The following is a 20,881-nucleotide window of genomic DNA, read 5'->3' as shown; positions in this document are numbered from 1 at the left end:
CAAGGGCGTTGCCTTAGCGGTGCACCGCTGAAGCCAGCGTTGGCTTAACGGTGGCGAGCGTTGGTTTATTCTGGTCCCGATCCGACACCTCCATACCAACGCCAAACCAAAGTTCATCACCGCAATGGATCGCTGCTTCAACGCCCGACACCGTTCCAGCAATCCCGTGTCCGCTCGTAAAACGCTTACAACCGCTCCACCAAAGTTTGTGCAACGTTAAATCACCACCTGAGCAAAGCTGGCGAAGCAGCGGTGGTCCAGCGTTCAAGATTTCTGCTTGGCCTAGCGGACCCAAGCGTCCACGAACTTGCGTCTAGCTGTGCCAAACTTTGACTGGGCGTTGTTGGAGCGGTGTTGAACTTTGCCGGAGCAGAAAATTGCCCGTTCCTCACAGCTAGCAATATTTTGTGCAGCTCAAAACTTTCGGAGCGGTAGGAAGGACCATAAGCGGTGGCCGAGCGTATACGGCGTTGCCTTAACGGGGGCCAACTTCTGGTGAACGGTAACGAGCAGTGATGTTTTTTTTTCACCGCTCCAGGAACGCTCCAGCAAAGTTCTTGCGGTGTGACCGGGCCTTTGGATAGTGTAGGATGATTCTTAAGCATAGATGGCAGTATCAATAGGAGATGGTGAAACTATTTTATTTTATATAATAATTTGTACGAGTATACACTGAATGTTTCCAATGAAAGATTGATGAAGATAAATATACTGACTATAATATTAAGCTTCAACTTTACAAAGATAATTAAACTGTCAAAATGTTAATGCACCAATTATATTTCTCTTAATCTTCATCTTTATGTCAAAAACATTGTCCCCGCCTTCCCCCTCTGTAGTTGTTGAAATCAGGATACCACACATCACTTTCTTTTAATATACCCTCAGTTTTTGTATCAAAGATGATTTATGCTTACTTTAACTCAGGCAAGCTTAGACTGAAATAACCCTATGTTCTTTATTTATTTAGTGATGACATCCTGACAGAAGACCAAAACAAGACGCTATTTGATGCTGCTCATTGCTTTATTCACATGACAAAAAGATTTAATAGTTATCTGGTCCCTTTACTTCTCTGAACAGCCAATGTTATATTATACTACTATAATCATTCTCATTTATTCATCAAATAGCATTAATTTTTTTTTAAATATTTCACTGCATTTTGTTTTCACCAAGTCAATCCCTTATATAGCTTGTTAAATTCTTATATAGTGAGCCTGTACGTGTGTTTATTTTCTTCTACTACCTGCCTTTAAAATCAAGTGTAATATAGATATAAGGAGTGGAACTTTTATCAGTTTATTTCTACAGTTCCAATTATGGATATCAGATTCGTAATTATATAAATATGTTATCATTGTTATGTACTTTTCTCAATAAAATATGTTTAAAACAAATACATAAATCTCTGCACAAACATATTTATATCTTTACACAAACTTAAATTCACTCTTTTATACATATTTTCATTTCCCTATTTTATACAGTATTTTATACACTTATTTATTTTCATAAATTTGATATACTGTATTTATTTTTATTTGCTACTTATATGCTGTATTTTATAATTGATTATGGTAATACTGCAAGTAATTTTATTTTAAGAATATAAAAATTATAGATATAGTGGTTTCATATTTAAATAAATATTTAAAACAAGAGTGCCAGGATGGCCCTTCATTGCTCACCTGCTAAATGTGGTGAAAGAGATTTTTCTTGTTTAAGTCTTTATAAAAATAAACCTGCTCCCTGGCGGCCATGTTCTCTAACATAAGCTTGTCACTTAACAGAATTTTATAGAGGGTAACACAAGGAAAATCTCTGTGTTTTTCTTTTAAAATCATTTACCGGTTAAAAAGATTTATTAAAACTAGCCCCAAAACATTTCTGAGAAATTATTTTGAAATTGAAAGCGACTTCTGAAGAGATTTTTCATATTATTATAGCCATATAGTGAACAAACATGGGTTGAAGGAATATGATAGAGGGTCACCCAAGGAAGAATTTCAGTCAAATTATTTTGAAATTGGGGCAGCGGTATTTGATGCGAACATTTTCAAAGTTTTTCCTTTTGCATGGTTGCCATAGAAAATAACAGAGATCTTTTAAATGGAGACCAAGAAGTTGAGCACGAATCATGTGAAGTTAGGTTTAAAGGAAATATCTTTTAAGCAAAATGTTAACGCACAATGTATGATGCATGACAATGGCTGTCAAAAACAGTTTGATCCTAATGGCTTCTCCAAAGCACTTTGTCTTCAGGTGAGATGACAACCAAATAAGAGGGCTAACAATATAAACTAGATGGTTGTTTTTGTAATAAAAAACAGATGTGGCCCCCTATACATTTCATCTCAATATTTAAGGTGAACATTTGTGGTGAGTTATTGCAAAATCAATCAAGCTGTTCAAGAGATGTGGAGTGGACACAGAAAATCATATTATAGTCATATGACCTTTCAGGCTTTGACCTCAAAGTGTGACCTTGGCCGCAGAACCAAGCTGGTTCCACTGACCATTCAAACTTTTACCCCTAAAACGTACAGAGCATTTTATGTCCATTGCATCCATATGGACAAAGCAATTCAAGTTATATTATAAACAAAATATAGGGTTTTCATAAAACCAACAAGAAAAAAGTTGATGCATAGCATCAAGTCGGCGCAATGAAATTAGAAGAAAAACGTGCATGCAGATAACCAAAAATGGTTATTATTTCAATGATAATATTTTGTTTTATGTTGGGTGTACATATGCTCGAAGGACATTATGGTTATTTTTTCCCCAAGCTAATCCTCCGGTTAAAACTGAATAATAACAAAAATATACATACGTTTCTTCGGATTAAATCGAGTCAATGGGCTAATACATAGATTTCAATAGCATGAAATTCACCTTTTATTTGTACCGGCATGTTCTGTGAATTCCTTGCTTTATATTTTGTAAGTTTATGTAACACGTTTCACTCATATGAGTATATAAAATGGGGGTAAAAATACTATATATCAAAGGGGAATTATCTGGAGTTCATTCTTTCGAATGGCATTTTCAAAACAAACAAATAAGCTCAAGGTTAATTTTTCAAAACTCGGCATTTTTGCTGTCACCAAGGGAGATTACTGCGTAGGAGGTTTACAGACATAAAGGACATTTTAATAGTACCGTGTAACCTTCATCTATATCAATCGGACCACCTCGGCCTGTATCTATCTCGGAGATGGCCGAGTTGTTATTAATATGATTGAGTTGGTATTTAAAATCAAAACGATAAGCAGGGCTATTATAATTTAAGGTTTTATGATCAATTAAAGTGTAAAGTTTTATAAAACAAACTAAACTTCATATTTCATCATGCAACGTGGAAACTATTGAAAGCATTGTTCTGCAATTTATGAACTAGTCCCTAAGTTGGAATATTTCTAAAGTAATATCAAATATAGTCGGCGCCCTTCTGGGCGCCGACTAATAAAGACTGTGAGCTTGACCTTACCCAGTACCAATGAACTGCAGTGAAAGAGGGTCATCAGCCATAAACAATTATTAAATATGAAAGTTTAATGGTGATTGTCCAAGCTGTTTAATGTTCATGACACAACATTTTTTTTCATATAAATAGTCAAAATGACTGACGTTTGACCAAGTGACCTTAAATTAAGAATGTCATCTACTACTGAGGATCAAGTTGCATGTACCAAGTTTAAGATTTATAAGTCTTAATGGTCTCAAGTCATTTATGATAACTCACAGCACAGAAATTAGTTATTGAAGAGATGATGAAGTTTAACATTTATGAAAGCAGGAAAAGGATAAGATTTTGGAGAAATTAAAAACTAATGCTGGGTTAACTTTCAAAATGTTCATATTTTTACATAAAAAGTTAAATATTTGTTTGACTTTCAGAATACGTAAATATAGAAACAGTGTTTGGAAAAATCATTTAGCTGAAGTTTCGAAAATATAAATTCAATTAAAAATAATCAATAAAGCAGGATGTGTTTCCACATTTCCTGACACAGCTGGTAATTTTGTTGTAGCAGTCATTGTACATGTACTATGTCTACTGTTGAGGTCAAAAGGTTATAAATCAAAAACCAGAAACATTAATAATGGCCTGGTAAGGCTAGCAGAAATAATGTGTTAATCTTTATAAACATCTGCATAAATAACAGACATCAATGAATGATAAACCCGTCAAAAAATCTACATGTACATCATCAATTGTTGACCTCTCAGCATGAAATCTGGCAGGTTCTAAAAATTGTTAAAAAAACAATATTACAAGTTTGAATTTTAACTTGCTCGATGGTAAATTTACTGGTCTAGGGCTTCAAGCGAGTAGGTTATTTTGAAGACTGGAATAAATGAATTACTTGTAAAATGAGCTTTTCCACAAAAGACAAAAGCATGCTTGGAAGGGTGCTGGGAGTTCACACATGTATAATAAATTATGACAGTTTTGTTTTGATGTCAAAAATAATCAGAATAGAAATTTGTAAAAAAACATAATTTTACATGAAAATTGTCTGTGCTTCGCCATGTTTTACAATAAAAAATGTAAAATAATTATTGGTTGATAGTTATTAGCTATCCAAAATGTTGTATCAATTATTGGGTCAGATTTAGATACATTGATATTTTTTTAATGTAAGAAGATTATTTACGGTAAGGAATGAATTGCAGGGTTGATGTCATTATCGGGGTATGAACGCAATTGGGTTGGTCAATGAGTGTGGAGTCTACGCGTACTTTGACCAACCCAATTGCGTTTATATCCCCGATAATGACATCAACCCCGCAATTCATTCCTTATATTTACACCAATAGTCCATTATTTTATTCAAGAAACGTTAAAAAAATACTTCATTTCATTTAAGAAAACTTTTCAGTAATCTGTTCTTACTCATTCTGTAAATAGAACGACCCGACTATAACCGGAAACATTTTTTTCAAATGACGTCACAATAACGCGGGAAAAGATCAACCACTTGAAATCACTTTAAAACGTAAAATTGAAACACTTCTGGTACCAATATATTTAAAATATAATAAACTTTCACTTTTAAAAATGTTGATCTATATTGTACGGGACCTGCAGACACAATACAACCAATAACAAGATCAATCGCTTTCAGGTATATTGTTATGCAATGAATTACAATCCGAACATATCCGAAGATGTTGCGTTCATCGATTGATGAACGCAATTGCCGAAAGGCAGTTCATTTAAGGAATGGAAGTTAAGGTGTAAATATTCTGGAAATGACACACTTGTCTTCCATGAGTAAATACAATTCACATATTGCAATATGCTATTTTTACTATTATTTAAACATATTATGACTTTTGTACACAACTTTATTGAATACTACATGTAGTTTTATCCTTTCCTTTCTGAGAAAGCATACACAGTCACTCAAACAATACTTCTCAAAAAAGAATAATTGGAATAACAAGAGCACCAACTACATGACTACTTAAAGGTAAGCCAAAGGTGCCAGGAAATAGTGCTGCTAATGGTGCTGATTTTTACAGTATCTGCAGCTATTAATATGAGACACTCCATATTAACCCTTAATTCTTCTTCAGGAAAATACATTGAAATAACTTCAGAATTAGAATGGAAAGATAGGTGCTAGTCAGTGCATTCCTTCAATGGGGATACACTGTAGTATTATACAATGAAAACATTTTTTTTTTTAATGTTATAAATATAAATATATTTATATATACAAGCTGTTTATTAATCTGGGGTAAAATAATATGTTTATAAAATGTGTATTTGAAAATTATACCTGCATTACTGTTTCTGAATTTTAAGTGGAATCTAAGCTTAAAAATACCACAGACTTATAAACCTTGGATTGGAAACTTTCTTCTCTGTCTAGATAAACTATTTTGAACCCACACGAGCACTGAAATGACATCCAAGATAATGTTTCAACTGGAGGAAATTCCCTTTAAATGCTGAGCATGTACTAAGTAAATTATTCCTTTAAATTATTGTTCCACCCAGTTTATGTCCGTCACTATGTGTAGAACAATTGAGTTCTTCAACCAATTATCTTAAGTATTGAAACATTTCTTTATTCTTAAAAAGTATCAATTTGAAATAAGTAAAAAAAATACACACATGCCAAATATAAATTGCCAAAGTTAATGGATTCTCACTAATTCTCTACGATCCAAACAAGCTGAATTTACAAATACTTGTCCAGCACACTAAGGACTGTGCATAAATTATTTCTTATCATTTAAGGTTTGAAGTCGGAGGACAATAAAAAATACGATTTTTTTATATGACAAATCATTCAAATATACATATTCTTTTGTTGCCATTTTGAGCCAGTCCTTCCGATTGGGATTCCGGGTTATGCATTATAACGTCTACAAAAGATCATAAAAACAAGCCATATTACCATTATATGTTCTTTATGTTAGTTCTGTGCTCGAAAAACCAATATCCAACTTACAATTATGAGTTTAAGGGTTTTTTTTCATTCTTTACTGTCAAAACATACTGGTATATACATGAAAGGCACCTGCAGTTCACAAGGCATAAGTGTTGTGTGTATCATAAGAAGCTTTCAAGTTTGTTGACCTGAAGTTGATTAAAAAAGTTAAGTCTGTCTCTGTGGCCTAGTGGTTTAGGCATCTGCATACAGAGCAGGAGGTCGTGACTTCGATCCCTGCCAGTGTCATACCGAAAGATGTTTAAAGTTGGTACAAGTAGCTCCCTTGTCTGGGGCTCGGCATTTAAAGGATAGGTCTTGGAAAAGTGACCTCAGTACTGGTTTAACCCAGGACAAGTGTACCCGTGTATCGCTGCTTTACACCTAGCATGTAAAGGAACAAAAGGGTATCTTGAAAAAGAGCTAGGGTATCACAACCCGGACTTCCTTGTTTCCCACCACTGACTCTTCCGTGTGCTGTCCCTTCAGCAAAAACAAAAAGGACCCCTTTTGAAATAAGTGCTTGCACTTTCACAGGTTATCCTTGACCGCAAGGTCTAAAGAAATACATACATACAAAATGCATATAATGTTTGTATTGTGCAAAATATTTTTTCAGTTACATGGGAAAATATGAATATAACCTTGAATAATCTATTTCAAACACAAATACTACTCTTAATACAATTTCATTTTTTTCTACAAAATATCCCATATTTTTAAACAACCCGTTTAGATGTTAAGGGATTAGAAGAATCCTGTTTTGAACTTCTACTACTTTAGACTATTTCTTATCCATTGTTTTAAGGTCATTGATTATATTTTTTGGAAGTCAGAAGTTGTGGTTTTAGAACGTCTAAATGATTCCTGAACAATAATTAATGCGGCTATCTTTAATACAAAATTATAAAGAATATAAAAACATTTCAAAATTGGTTGTCTGTTACCATTACGGATACACAAATTATTCCAGAATAATTCAAACGAAACATTCTTATTTTATTTGTTAAAAGAATATTTCACGTTGGTTTTTACAAACTCATTATTATAAGTCATGCAAATGGACAAGTAAATTAGTTTTTTCATTACAGATGTTTAATATATCCTACCTTCCGTATTTTCAATCATTTTGCTAATATCATAACGTAACAATTTTGCAGACCACAAAATGGCGACCGGTGGAAGATTGAAGACATTTGGAGATAAACCAAAATCATTCGCGCTCGAAGAAAATGGTGAAACATACTATATCGGATCAGAAGTAATTGAAAATACATTATTTTATTGTTAGTTTTATTGGGACGTTATATTTGCATGTAACATAATAGAAAATTGATTGCCTCTCTGACACCCTTTGTCATTTGTATTGCAAGGTTACGGTCAACTAAACATTGCGTTTTAAACAAGACTGAATCCTATTTATATTTTATACATACTTGAACATGTATATCATCAAAATAATACTTTGCCATATACATAAAATGAAATTTGACAAAAATAAAAAATACCCTATACTTGAATATGAAACAAGTGAAGAATGTTCGCCCGGCGAAAATGTAAACAAAGACCAATTCTCGTTGAAAATTATAACTTCTTCGTAAGCTACAAACAAAATACCTGGCTCATAGATGCAGTGGCCTGTTATATACACATTAAAACCGGTATTCTTGTCGAGAGAAACAGTATATGATGAAAATGCTTCAAAATGCGAATTATCACAAGCGCTAGCCAGACATTAGTATAGAAAATTAGTATAATATATAAATAAATATAAGGTAAACATGTGCAAAAAATCATCAATTCCAAATGGACTTAATCAATAGAGCATAGTTCCTAAAATAATTGAGACAATCTAATATTTTTTGTTCTGATAAGGTAAGATTCCCATCTACAAGAAAAATATAACTTTTATGCTAGTAAGATTGACCTTTATGGCATATTCAAACAAAATGCACCGACCACCAGATATTTTCCCAAGCTTTAAATGAAGTGCTAACCAGGAGGATATGCAGTCTACTTTCGGTTTCATCAAAACAGGAAATAAACAACTAAACTGGCATTTTCCCGCGCTTTTGAGAAAAATATTTAATTTTCATCACATTTAAAACGTTTGCAATTTATGACACACAATATTTTCCAGAAGATCAAGAAGATTTCCAGTCGATGAGCTTTTTTTCCGTTTGGAGATGCATATAATTTTGATAGAGACGTGTCAACAATCGGCTGTATAAAGCGATCACGTGACTTACCATGGTCACGTGATTAAAGCACTCTATAATTATAACCACCTGTAAACCCCATATCGTAAGTTTTATTTCGGCATAAAAATATACAACGATAGCTCGAAAAAAGTTCAAAACACTAAAATTCCTTATGGACGCGTAAGTTGTTTAAAGTATAACGACGTATCAACTTTGAAATTTGAATGGAATATGGGATGTTTTCCGTGTTTAAATTTTGTTTTTTTACTCATTTTGTCACTTTCTTTGAACTAACCTTCATGCTCGTTTGTTGGTAAAATGTGTGAAAAATATCAATTCATCAGTTAAAAGTTAACATTCATAAGACCAAATAAATCCATATGAAAACAATGAATTTGTATACAAGAACCATCCCCGACTCGTTAAGCACAACAATAGGTCAATTATCAGCTGATTGACGATGACCTTGACGACACATGTACCAACGAACGGATTAGTGTCAACATGTCCTGTGTTTTACGACCAGTGTCCCGGACAGGCAAATAGCTGACTTACATTGGTAAAATAAAGATAATCAATTCCGAGATTTTTCTTTTTTTTCCTTTTTTTTATGACTTTCCGGGACAAACATGCACCCTCCATGACTCTGTAACAGAGATACGATTTCTGGGACAATCCCCAGTTGTATGAACTCAACCCATAATCTACATATCATTTGGTTCATACTCAACATAGGTTGATCCCTGAAAATCATGCTTTGCGACTGTGAAAGCTTTCAGTCGCTTTTGTCAGCTTATTCGCACATATCTAAATTTTGAATGCCCTTGTTAAACTTGTGTGAATGTGAATAAATAATATATTGAATACAATGTAGCGTATAATTATATATCATTTATTATTGGTGGTTAAAAATAGCGAGTAATGTTTATGGGAATATTTCACAAGAAAACGAGGCAAGAAGGCCTTCAACCATGCGCTGTGAATGCATGTTTGACCCCAGTCACTTTCAATCTTGATTTTCTGATTTTTTTTAAATAGTAACATAAGTTAACAAATCACATTTAATCAAACAAAATGCAGGGTGCATGTTTTTTAGAAGTCTTATGCCGAATCAGCAGATGTACGCTGTACCACAGTGTGGGTTATTGCGAAATATTTCTTCACTATTCACACAGTGACGTAATTTCTCTCGTGAAGGCAACGTGTGGTTTGTTGTGTAAATGCAAAAGTATTCTGCACAAAACAAACATTTTTTTTTTAAATGCATTAAAAAACAAGCTTTATCTTCCATAGGTAAACCAAGCTATAAATGACACATACAGCAATTCAGCATGTCAAACTTCTGTAAACTACAGCTCCCAGCCGTTCCCATTCTGTGTTCTTAGAAAAGAGTATCAATATTTTTATAGTTAATTGAAATTATAATTCAGTTTTGATTATTTAAACTGGTATAAAAATTGTTTTAACTTCAGTCATCATGAGATACACATTCAATCAAATGAAAAAATAACTGCACAGCAGCAGGTGCTTTTCATGTTTATGTTTTGACAGTAAGCAATGAAATAAAACTTTAATCTCAAATTTGTTTGTTGGATATTGACTTGTCTTGCACAGATCAAATATATGAATATATGTATAATATAAAATGTAAATATGGCTTGTTTTTGTGATCTTTTATACACCTTATATGCTTTAACCCCAAATCCCAATTTGGATGAATGGCCCAAAATGGCGACAAAATTAATTTGAACTCGAAGGATTTGCCATATAAAAAATGATGGATAACATATCAGTCCATGTGCAATTATTTGGGCTAGGTTTCAAAGTTTAGGATTAAAGGGACTGTACAACAGGCTGGCACCCAATTTTTTTTCTGTAACAGAACAATTATTTAATAAAATGTTTTACTCTTTGATATCTTTATTGTAAAAACATATACCAAAAAAAAAAAAAATCGAGTCGGAGACTGGGTTTGAGCCAGTGTCGTCAAAATTGCAGTCCAGTGTTTTATCCACTCTGTACGAAGGCTTACCCTAAACTGTTGGAATATTTAAGCTATATACCTAACTTGGTTATATCACGTGATAACCGACTAGCCAATCACATGTAAGAATGAATTCTACTAGGTAGACATACCTAGTTATCTTTTTTAATTGAAAAATATGAAAAAACTGCGAAAAATAAATCAATTGTAAACTGTGTCATACTTCAATTAGTATAAAGTTTCAATGCATTGTACTCATCGATTCCAAGTTTATGTAAGTTTTGGACAATTTCCTTTTTTTGCTATTTCATCTTGCGGTGTATAGCCCCTTTAATCCTGAAATTAGAATTGGCAGTTTTTAGACTATTATACAGGTGTTGAGTCTTTTTTTTTGCCCAGATTTTTGCATTAGAAACAGTAAGAATAAATGAATATAAATGACTTTAAAAATAAATCAAAAGGGTCTAAGCCCCATTACCCTGCTTTGGGCAATAACCCCTCACACACAGACCTCCGGCTATTTTTTCAGGATTGACAATTATCAGCTGTTAGAACCTGTTTAGTGAAAGTACATGGATATTTTCAGCCAATACTGTGCCAGTGTACATAAACATGTGTTGAATATCCATCTCATCACAATTTAAATAAAACTTTAATTCAAGATAAAAGCTGTGATGTTTTGCAGGTTGGTAATTACCTCAGAATGTTCAGAGGATCCTTGTACAAAAGGTTCCCGTCAATGTGGAGAAGACTTATTACTGCAGATGAAAGAAAGAAACTTGCACAGATAGGTAAATCACTATACTTGCACATTTCCAAGTGTTTCATTTTGAGCTGGTCTGTTCTTTTGAAGAAAAAAGTTGTGGTATTGTGATAATCCTGATTTTGCCAGCGTCTGTGTGCAGAAACTTGAACCTTTGTCATAACACGCAAAACATTCTCATGAAACTTGATATACATGTTGCCAGAGGTGTTATCAAACTGTATAAGAAGACTTATTTCTCTGGCTTAAATAATTGTTGATAAATGCGCTATTTTAACGGGGGGAACTAATGAGAGTTGGTGTTTGCTCATCGGTGCTTTTATTTTGTTGTCATGAATGCAAAGTTGTCAAGTGTCTTAGACCCAGAGAAAGAACTGGTTAAAATTGATTTCATCATTTAACTAAACTACAACATCCTTAGACTATAATAACAACTTGTTTTAATTTATTTTGTTTATTTACAGCAGGATTTGGTCAACATTCCCTGGCAACCAATATCACACTTTTGCGATCATCTCAAGTTGATGAAATAATAGAACATGGAGGAGAAAAGTTCAAAGATGCTGGAGTTTCCAGTGAAGTTTCAGTCATTAAAAGGTTTATTTCTGTTAAAGTGATTCTCTTAACTATTATGGAGAATAACATTTAAAAAATTGTCAAACTTGAAACAATGACTTATATGACCTTTACGAATTCTGACAGGTCTTGTACAGTGAAATATAGAAGTGCTTGTATAAAATTTTACTAGTTTTCTTGTACCATAATTTGCTGTTTTTTAGCTCACCTGTCACGTAGTGACAAGGTGAGCTTTTGTGATCACTCTTCGTCCGTCGTCCGTCCGTCCGTCCGTCCGTTCACAATTGCTTGTGAACACAATAGAGGTCACAATTTTGACCTAATCTTTATGAAACTTGGTCAGACTGATCATCTCTATAAAATCTAGGTCAAGTTCGATATTGGGTCATCTGGGGTCAAAAACTAGGTCACTAGGTCAATTAGTAGAAAAACCTTGTGAACACAATAGAGGTCACAATTTTAGCCTAATCTCAATGCAACTTGGTCAGAATGGTCATCTCTATAAAATCTAGGTCAAGTTCGATATTGGGTCATCCGCGGTCAATAATTAGGTCACTAGGTCAATTAGTAGAAAAACCTTGTGAACACAATAGAGGTCACAATTTTAGCCTAATCTCAATGCAACTTGGTCAGAATGATCATCTCTATAAAATGTAGGTCAAGTTCGATATTGGGTCATCCGCGGTCAACAACTAGGTCACTAGGTCAATTAGTACAAAAACCTTGTGAACACAATAGAGGTCACAATTTTAGCCTAATCTCAATGCAACTTGGTCAGAATAATCATCTCTATAAAATCTAGGTCAAGTTCGATATTGGGTCATCCGCAGTCAATAACTAGGTCACTAGGTCAATTATTAGAAAAACCTTGTGAACACAACAGAGGTCACAATTTTGACCTAATCTTTATGAAACTTGGTCAGACTGATCATCTCTATGAAATCTAGGTCAAGTTCGATATTGGGTCATCTGGGGTCAAAAACTAGGTCAGTAGGTCAATTAGTAGAAATACCTTGTGAACACATTAGAGGTCACAATTTTAGCCTAATCTCAATGCAACTTGGTCAGAATGATCATCTTTATAAAATCTAGGTCAAGTTCGATATTGGGTCATCCGCGGTCAATAACTAGGTCACTAGGTCAATTAGTAGAAAAACCTTGTGAACACAATTGAGGTCACAATTTTAGCCTAATCTCAATGCAAATTGGTCAGAATGATCATCGCTGTAAAATGTAGGTCAAGTTTGATATTGGGTCATTCACGGTCAATAACTAGGTCACTAGTTTAGCTCACCTGTCACTTTGTGACAAGGTGAGCTTTTGTGATTGCCTTTTGTCCGGCGTCCGTCGTGCGTCGTCCGTCAACAATTTACTTAAAAGACATCTCCTCCTTAACCGCTGGGCCAATATTAATAAAACTTCATAGGGATGTTCCTTGGGTGGTCTTCAATCAAAGTTGTTCAAAGAATTCAATTCCATGCAGAACTCTGGTTGCCATGGCAACCAAAAGGAAAAACTTTAAAAATCTTCTTCTCCCAATACATAAGGCTTAGGCCGTTGATATATGGTAGGTAGGATCACCAAATGGTCCTCTACCAAGATTGTTCAAATTATGGCCCTGGGGTCAAAATTGGCCCCGCCCCGGAGGGTCATGGGTTTTCTCTATATGTTTATAGTTAAAACTTCAAAAATCTTCTCCTCTGAACTTAATTGGCCTAGAGCTTAGATATTTGTCATGATTCATCTTCTAGTGAACCTCTACAAAGTTTGTTCAAATTATGGCCCTGGGGTCAAAATTGGCCCCGCCCCGGGGGGTCATGGGTATTCTCTATATGTTTATAGTGAAAACTTCAAAAATCTTTTCCTCTTACTTACTTGGACTAGAGCTTAGATATTTGGCATGATTCATCGTCTAGTGGACCTCTACAAAGATTGTTCAAATTATGGCCTTGGGGTCAAAATTGGCCCCATCTCGGGGGGTCATGGGTATACTTGATATGTTTATAGTTAAAACTTCAAAAATCTTCTCCTCTTAACTTACTTGGACTAGAGCTTAGATATTTGGCATGATTCATCGTCTAGTGGACCTCTACAAAGATTGTTCAAATTATGGCCCTGGTGTCAAAATTGGCCCTGCCCCGGGGGGGTCATGGGTATTCTCTATATGTTTATAGTGAAAACTTCAAAAATCTTTTCCTCTTAACTTACTTGGACTAGAGCTTAGATATTTGGCATGATTCATCGTCTAGTGGACCTCTACAAAGATTGTTCAAATTATGGCCTTGGGGTCAAAATTGGCCCCACCCCGGGGGGTCATGGGTATACTTGATATGTTTATAGTGAAAACTTCAAAAATCTTCTCCTCTTAACTTACTTGGACTAGAGCTTAGATATTTGGCATGATTCATCGTCTAGTGGACCTCTACAAAGATTGTTCAAATTATGGCCCTGGGGTCAAAATTGGCCCCGCCCCGGGGGGTCATGGGTATTCTCTATATGTTTATAGTGAAAACTTCAAAAATCTTTTCCTCTTACTTACTTGGACTAGAGCTTAGATATTTGGCATGATTCATCGTCTAGTGGACCTCTACAAAGATTGTTCAAATTATGGCCTTGGGGTCAAAATTGGCCCCATCTCGGGGGGTCATGGGTATACTTGATATGTTTATAGTTAAAACTTCAAAAATCTTCTCCTCTTAACTTACTTGGACTAGAGCTTAGATATTTGGCATGATTCATCGTCTAGTGGACCTCTACAAAGATTGTTCAAATTATGGCCCTGGTGTCAAAATTGGCCCTGCCCCGGGGGGGTCATGGGTATTCTCTATATGTTTATAGTGAAAACTTCAAAAATCTTTTCCTCTTAACTTACTTGGACTAGAGCTTAGATATTTGGCATGATTCATCGTCTAGTGGACCTCTACAAAGATTGTTCAAATTATGGCCTTGGGGTCAAAATTGGCCCCACCCCGGGGGGTCATGGGTATACTTGATATGTTTATAGTGAAAACTTCAAAAATCTTCTCCTCTTAACTTACTTGGACTAGAGCTTAGATATTTGGCATGATTCATCGTCTAGTGGACCTCTACAAAGATTGTTCAAATTATGGCCCTGGGGTCAAAATTGGCCCTGTCCCGGGGGGTCATGGGTATTCTCTATATGTTTATAGTGAAAACTTCAAAAATCTTCTCCTTTGAACTTACTTGGACTAGAGCTTAGATATTTGGCATGATTCATCGTCTAGTGGAACTCTACAAAGTTTGTTCAAATTATGGCCCTGGGGTCAAAATTGGCCCCGCCCCGGGGTGTCATGGGTATTCTCTATATGTTTATAGTTAAAACTTCAAAAATCTTCTCCTCTAAACTTACTTGGACTAGAGCTTAGATATTTGGCATGATTCATTGTCTAGTGGACCTTTACAAAGATTGTTCAAATTATGGCATTGGGGTCAAAATTGGCCCCGCCCCGGGGGGTCATGGGTTTTCTCTATATGTTTATAGTGAAAACTTCAAAAATCTTCTCCTTTAAACTTACTTGGACTAGAGCTTAGATATTTGGCATGATTCATCGTCTAGTGGACCTCTACAAAGATTGTTCAAATTATGGCCTTGGGGTCAAAATTGGCCCCATCCCGGGGGGTCATGGGTATACTTGATATGTTTATAGTTAAAACTTCAAAAATCTTCTCCTCTTAACTTACTTGGACTAGAGCTTAGATATTTGGCATGATTCATCGTCTAGTGGACCTCTACAAAGATTGTTCAAATTATGGCCCTGGGGTCAAAATTGGCCCCGCCCTTGGGTGGTCATGGGTTTTCTCTATATGTTTATAGTAAAAAAAATCAAAAATCTCCTCTGAACTTATGTTGCTTAGAGCTTAGATATTTGGCATGATTCATCGTCTAGTGGACCTTTACAAAGATTGTTCAAATTATGGCCTTGGGGTCAAAATTGGCCCCGCCCCGGGGGGTTAGGGTATTCTCTATATGTTTATAGTTAAAACTTCAAAAATCTTCTCCTCTGAACTTACTTGGACAGAGCTTAGATATTTGGCATGATTCATCGTCTAGTGGACCTCTACAAAGTTTGTTCAAATTATGGCCTTGGGGTCAAAATTGGCCCTGTCCCCTTGGGGGGTCATGGGTTTTCTCTATATGTTTATAGTGAAAACTTCAAAAATCATCTCCTCTGAACTTACGTTGCTTAGAGCTTAGATATTTGGCATGATTCATCGTCTAGTGGAACTCTACAAAGTTTGTTCAAATTATGGCCCTGGGGTCAAAATTGGCCACACCCCGGGGCTGATGGGTTTTCTCTATATGTGTTATAGTGAAAACTTAAAAAATCTTCTCCGAACTCACAAAGACAAGTAACGTCTTAATTTAAACTGGATAACATATTTAGTGCACATACCAATTTTCAATATGGGCCACGTACAACAATTAATAACAAATATACATATATAGATACACACGTAAAATCAAGTAGTGACAAGAGCTTAGATATTTGGCATGATATATCATCTAGTTGACTTGTACCAATATTGTTCAATATTTGGCCCTTGGGTCAAAAAATGGCCCCACCCGGGCGGTCATGGGTTTCCTTATATATATGTATATGATGAAAACTTAAAAAATCTTCTTCTCCGAAACCAAAAGGCGAAGGCCTTAGATATTTGGTATGAAGCATTGTTTATTGGACCACTATTAAGATTGTTCAAACTTTAGCCCTTGGGTCAAAATTGGCCACGCCCCGTGTTCATTGGCTTAGGTTTTTAATATTTGTATATAATGGAAGAATGTGCAATATATGACAGGTGAGCGATTCAGTGCCATTTGGCCCTCTTGTTTAATTTTGTTTGTTTACAATAAAATTAAAATTGTGTTGAAATTTCTCACATTTGAATGATAAACTCTGTCTACTGTTGGCAACAGGGGTGATTCAAAACAGAAGCGCTCCACCTGGGTTCCAACAGTTCCCAGCTCATCTCATCATCTCGATGCTGTCCCGTGTTCTACCCCAATCAACAGGAACAGGATAGGCAAGCCAAAAGTCCGGACATTCCCATTATGGTAAGAAAATGAAGTCTAACACAGAGTTTGCTTTGTTCTTGCTTGCTTTAATTTCAAACAGGAGTTAAAAATTAGCTTAAGCCAAAATTCTGAATTTTATATAGCATGGGTTGGCGAAAGATTTTTTTACCAAACAAAATAGTATGAAAATTCAGACTTGTTCAACGAAATAAGACTGTCTTATTTCAATAATAAAATTTACATGAAAAATAGTGTTGAAAGGGGCCAAGATAAAGAGCTTTATGTATGCTTATTTTAAAAGTATTTTTTATCAAACATAAAAAAAGCTACAGTTTTTGAAATGTGAGTAATTAGGGACTTTTTTCATGTACCTGGGTTTATTATAAAAAGGTTAATTTAGTGGTTTGATTTTAGCTATGATGACTCAGACCCTTCTCAAATCCATGAAAATAGCACCCAGCCGGAAAACTTGGTACCAATACGCCTCGATATGGAATATGAGGGACAGAAACTGAGGGACTGCTTCACTTGGAACAAAAACGGTATGCACAGACAAAATCCAGGCTCCATATCTCAAAGTAGATTTGTAAAGTGTAAAGTTAATGTAAAAAACATCAGTTTCAATGCTCTTCATTCTTGATGCCAAAATCCTGTGTGGTTTGTTGAAAATCAATGTGTTTTGCATGTTCCAGTGAAGCCAGTTGTGATATTTTATGTGCTGTTTGAAACTAAACTTAGGCATTTTTATCTTTTAGAGATGATGATAACCCCAGAGATGTTTGCTGAGGTGTTATGTGACGACCTTGACCTGAACCCTGTGAACTTTGTGCCAGCTATAGCCCAGGTGATCCGCTCCCAGCTGGAGCAGTATTCCGCAGACCAGGCGGAACAGTTGGAGGAACCAACCAATGACCAAAGGGTCACCCTCAAGGTACATTTGTATGTGCATATATTATAACTAAACCCTTTTTCAATACATGTGTATCTCATTTATTTTAACAGGTTTATGATTGAGTTGTTCAGGTGGTTTGATTTGTAAATGCCTTTAAAATATTATGTTGAAGTCAATGTTTTTTTTAAAGAAGTAAACAAGGGAGGAAGAGTGGCTAGTTCTTACCCACACTACAGTAGGAAGCTTCTATTGATCTTACATGTATGCCCATACACTTTCCTGTCTAGTAATATCTACTACCATGATTAATAATTCATATCATGAACATTTTGGACATGTTTCAGTTGAACATCCATGTGGGCAACATTTCCTTGATGGATCAGTTTGAGTGGGACATCTCAGAGCCAGACAACAGTCCAGAGGAGTTTTCCACAAGGCTCTGTGCTGAACTAGGTATAATTAAAAATTGTGTTAAAAATGTATCTGGTGTCTTTATATCTCTAAATTTTGATACTGAGATGTAATGCAACCATATAATATTTGTTTGTGTTTTTTAAAGAAAGGTTTTCTCTATTTCATTGTGCATATTTATTAACATTGGCCTTAATTTAAAACTTTTTGCACAACCTTTTGTGCAAATGCTAACAGTGAAGAAGTTGCATGTTGCAGTACAATGAAGCAACATCCACAAGTCTGTCTTCTATGAAGTTCTGCCTCTATATTGACTAAGAAAAGTGTAAGGGTGTTGGCATCTGTGGTGCTCTTGTGTTCTTAACTCTATTATAAGACCTGTTATAAAAATTCATGTTTATTAACAGGACTTGGTGGAGAGTTTGTGACAGCCATTGCATACAGCATCCGAGGCCAAATCAGCTGGCACCAGAAAACGTATGCTTTCAGGTTTGTGTCAACATTTTATAAGGAATGTTGATAATTTATACTTTACACCGAATGAATAAAGCCATCCTAAATAAAATATAAATGTCCATGTGTTGGATACTTGGTGGTGGATGCTTACTTGTAGCTTCAATACTAGTTTCTTTCATGGTTATCTGGCTAAGGACATGATTATGATTACTAGATATGTCAGTTTTAAAGTAGATTATGAAATAAAAATAAATGGTGTACAGTGAACTGTGTAATTGAAAGGTGTTTGAAAGTGCCATAATATAAACAACCTTACCTCTGTATGATAATTTCACATCTGTATGTTGTTCCTGCAGTGAGACCCCACTGCCGATTGTGGAGGTGGCGATCCGTAACCAGAGCGAGGCAGACAACTGGTGCCCATTCCTAGAGATTCTCACAGATCAGGAAATGGAGAAGAAGATACGCGACCAGGACAGAAACACCAGGTACACACTGGCTTCCTCATATAGTGTACCATTGGTGGATTTCTTTTACTGTTATTTATGCAACATAATTTATGTAATTTGTCATGGTAGTAATTATGTTACTGCCATACATGTATTTGAATCTGTTTGTTTTTTTTGTTAATATAGTGCTTGTACAAAATGAACATTTTTATTTAAGTATGAACAGGCAAACATGTATGATAAGTAGAATAAAAGTTTGTGGTGCTTAATAAGTATGGCATGTCCTTATGGCAGTTCTGACACCTTTTATGTAATTCTGATAAATATTACTCTAATTCAGGCGTATGCGACGTTTGGCGAACACAGCTCCAACTTGGTGAGGCACAGTCTGAAGATATTTTCCGGTAGTGACAAGTTGTTACTGTGTGATGCTACATGGACGCGATGGACAATTATGTGCAATGAATCTGTACAGAGACCCAATTGAGTTGTCAAAAAGTAGAGTCGTCAGGTCAGGGAATAAAACACAGGATGGACATACTACTGTGAAGAAGTGTTCACAGCTGAAAAGTTTCATCAGATAACATGTACTTAAAATCTCATTGATTGAAGCTGGACTTCCTGATCCTGGTTCAGGTCTTATAAATACATGTGGATAGTTTATAATACTTAGTTCATTTGAAAATGTGTTCAAATATTTGTATTTTTGTGAAATTAAAACTTTACGTTGTCATTGGTGGTAATTTTTCTTTTCTACTGCTGACCTATAGTAAGTCAAGGTCATATTACTAGTACTAGGTCATTGGGTTAAGCCTTGATTTTGTGTCTACTTAGCTCCTACATCCATTGAAGGATTATGATAACAAGAGATGTTAGTGAAACATTTATGCCCCCTTGGGAGCCAAATTGTTAGTAGGATTTGGACACTTAAATAAAATATGGACAATTTTTTCAGCTTACAGTCACACTGACCTTGACCTTTGACCCACTGACCTCAAAATCAATAGGGTTCATCTGCTGGTCATGACCAATAAGCCTACCTAGTATGAGGTCCCTGGGTCAAAGCGTTCTCAAGTTATTGATCGGAAACCGTTTTTCATGTTAAGGTCACACTGACCTTGACCTTTGACCCACTGACCTCAAAATCAATAGGGTTCATCTGCTGGTCATGACCAATACACCTACCAAGTATGAGGTTCCTGGGTCAAAGCGTTCTCAAGTTATTGATCGGAAACCGTTTTTCATGTAAAGGTCACACTGACCTTGACCTTTGACCCACTGACCTCAAAATCAATAGGGTTCATCTGCTGGTCATGACCAATAAGCCTACCTAGTATGAGGTCCCTGGGTCAAAGCGTTCTCAAGTTATTGATCGGAAACCGTTTTTCATGTTAAGGTCACACTGACCTTGACCTTTGACCCACTGACCTCAAAATCAATAGGGTTCATCTGCTGGTCATGACCAATACACCTACCAAGTATGAGGTTCCTGGGTCAAAGCGTTCTCAAGTTATTGATCGGAAACCGTTTTTCATGTAAAGGTCACACTGACCTTGACCTTTGACCCACTGACCTCAAAATCAATAGGGTTCATCTGCTGGTCATGACCAATACACCTACCAAGTATGAGGTCCCTGGGTCAAAGCGCTCTCAAGTTATTGA

At 35.5% G+C, this 20,881-nt stretch overlaps 1 protein-coding gene across 3 annotated transcripts; it reads left to right on the top strand.

The window, feature by feature from the left end:
* Positions 1 to 7,612: 7,612 nt before the first annotated feature.
* On the top strand, positions 7,613 to 19,952 carry LOC128231270 (SWI/SNF-related matrix-associated actin-dependent regulator of chromatin subfamily B member 1-like). 3 transcript variants are annotated; one of them, XM_052943867.1, is made up of 10 exons: positions 7,613 to 7,713; positions 11,323 to 11,428; positions 11,868 to 11,997; positions 16,913 to 17,050; positions 17,426 to 17,553; positions 17,767 to 17,942; positions 18,248 to 18,356; positions 18,722 to 18,803; positions 19,127 to 19,258; positions 19,560 to 19,952. In XM_052943867.1, the coding sequence occupies exons 1-10, from the start codon at positions 7,621 to 7,623 to the stop codon at positions 19,597 to 19,599; spliced, it is 1,134 nt and encodes a 377-aa protein (XP_052799827.1). In that variant the 5' UTR covers positions 7,613 to 7,620; the 3' UTR covers positions 19,600 to 19,952. The 3 variants fall into 3 exon arrangements, with proteins under 3 accessions (XP_052799827.1, XP_052799828.1, XP_052799826.1); XM_052943868.1 differs by having other exon boundaries at positions 11,865 to 11,997; positions 18,722 to 18,791; XM_052943866.1 differs by having other exon boundaries at positions 11,865 to 11,997.
* Positions 19,953 to 20,881: the final 929 nt, after the last annotated feature.

The sequence above is a fragment of the Mya arenaria genome, chromosome 4 (assembly GCF_026914265.1).
Source record: "Mya arenaria isolate MELC-2E11 chromosome 4, ASM2691426v1".
NCBI lineage: Eukaryota > Metazoa > Mollusca > Bivalvia > Myida > Myidae > Mya > Mya arenaria.
This window is presented reverse-complemented; position numbering and strand designations above follow the sequence as displayed.

What these genes read in the sequence shown, in the direction of transcription:
- LOC128231270 (XM_052943866.1), top strand. Translation starts at nt 7,621, where the DNA reads ATGGCGACCGGTGGAAGATTGAAGACATTTGGAGATAAACCAAAATCA. An exon ending in AAGGCTCTGTGCTGAACTAG is followed by an intron (nt 18,357 to 18,721) that starts GTATAATTAAAA and finishes GTTTATTAACAG; the next exon opens with GACTTGGTGGAGAGTTTGTG. An exon ending in CAGAAAACGTATGCTTTCAG is followed by an intron (nt 18,804 to 19,126) that starts GTTTGTGTCAAC and finishes TTGTTCCTGCAG; the next exon opens with TGAGACCCCACTGCCGATTG.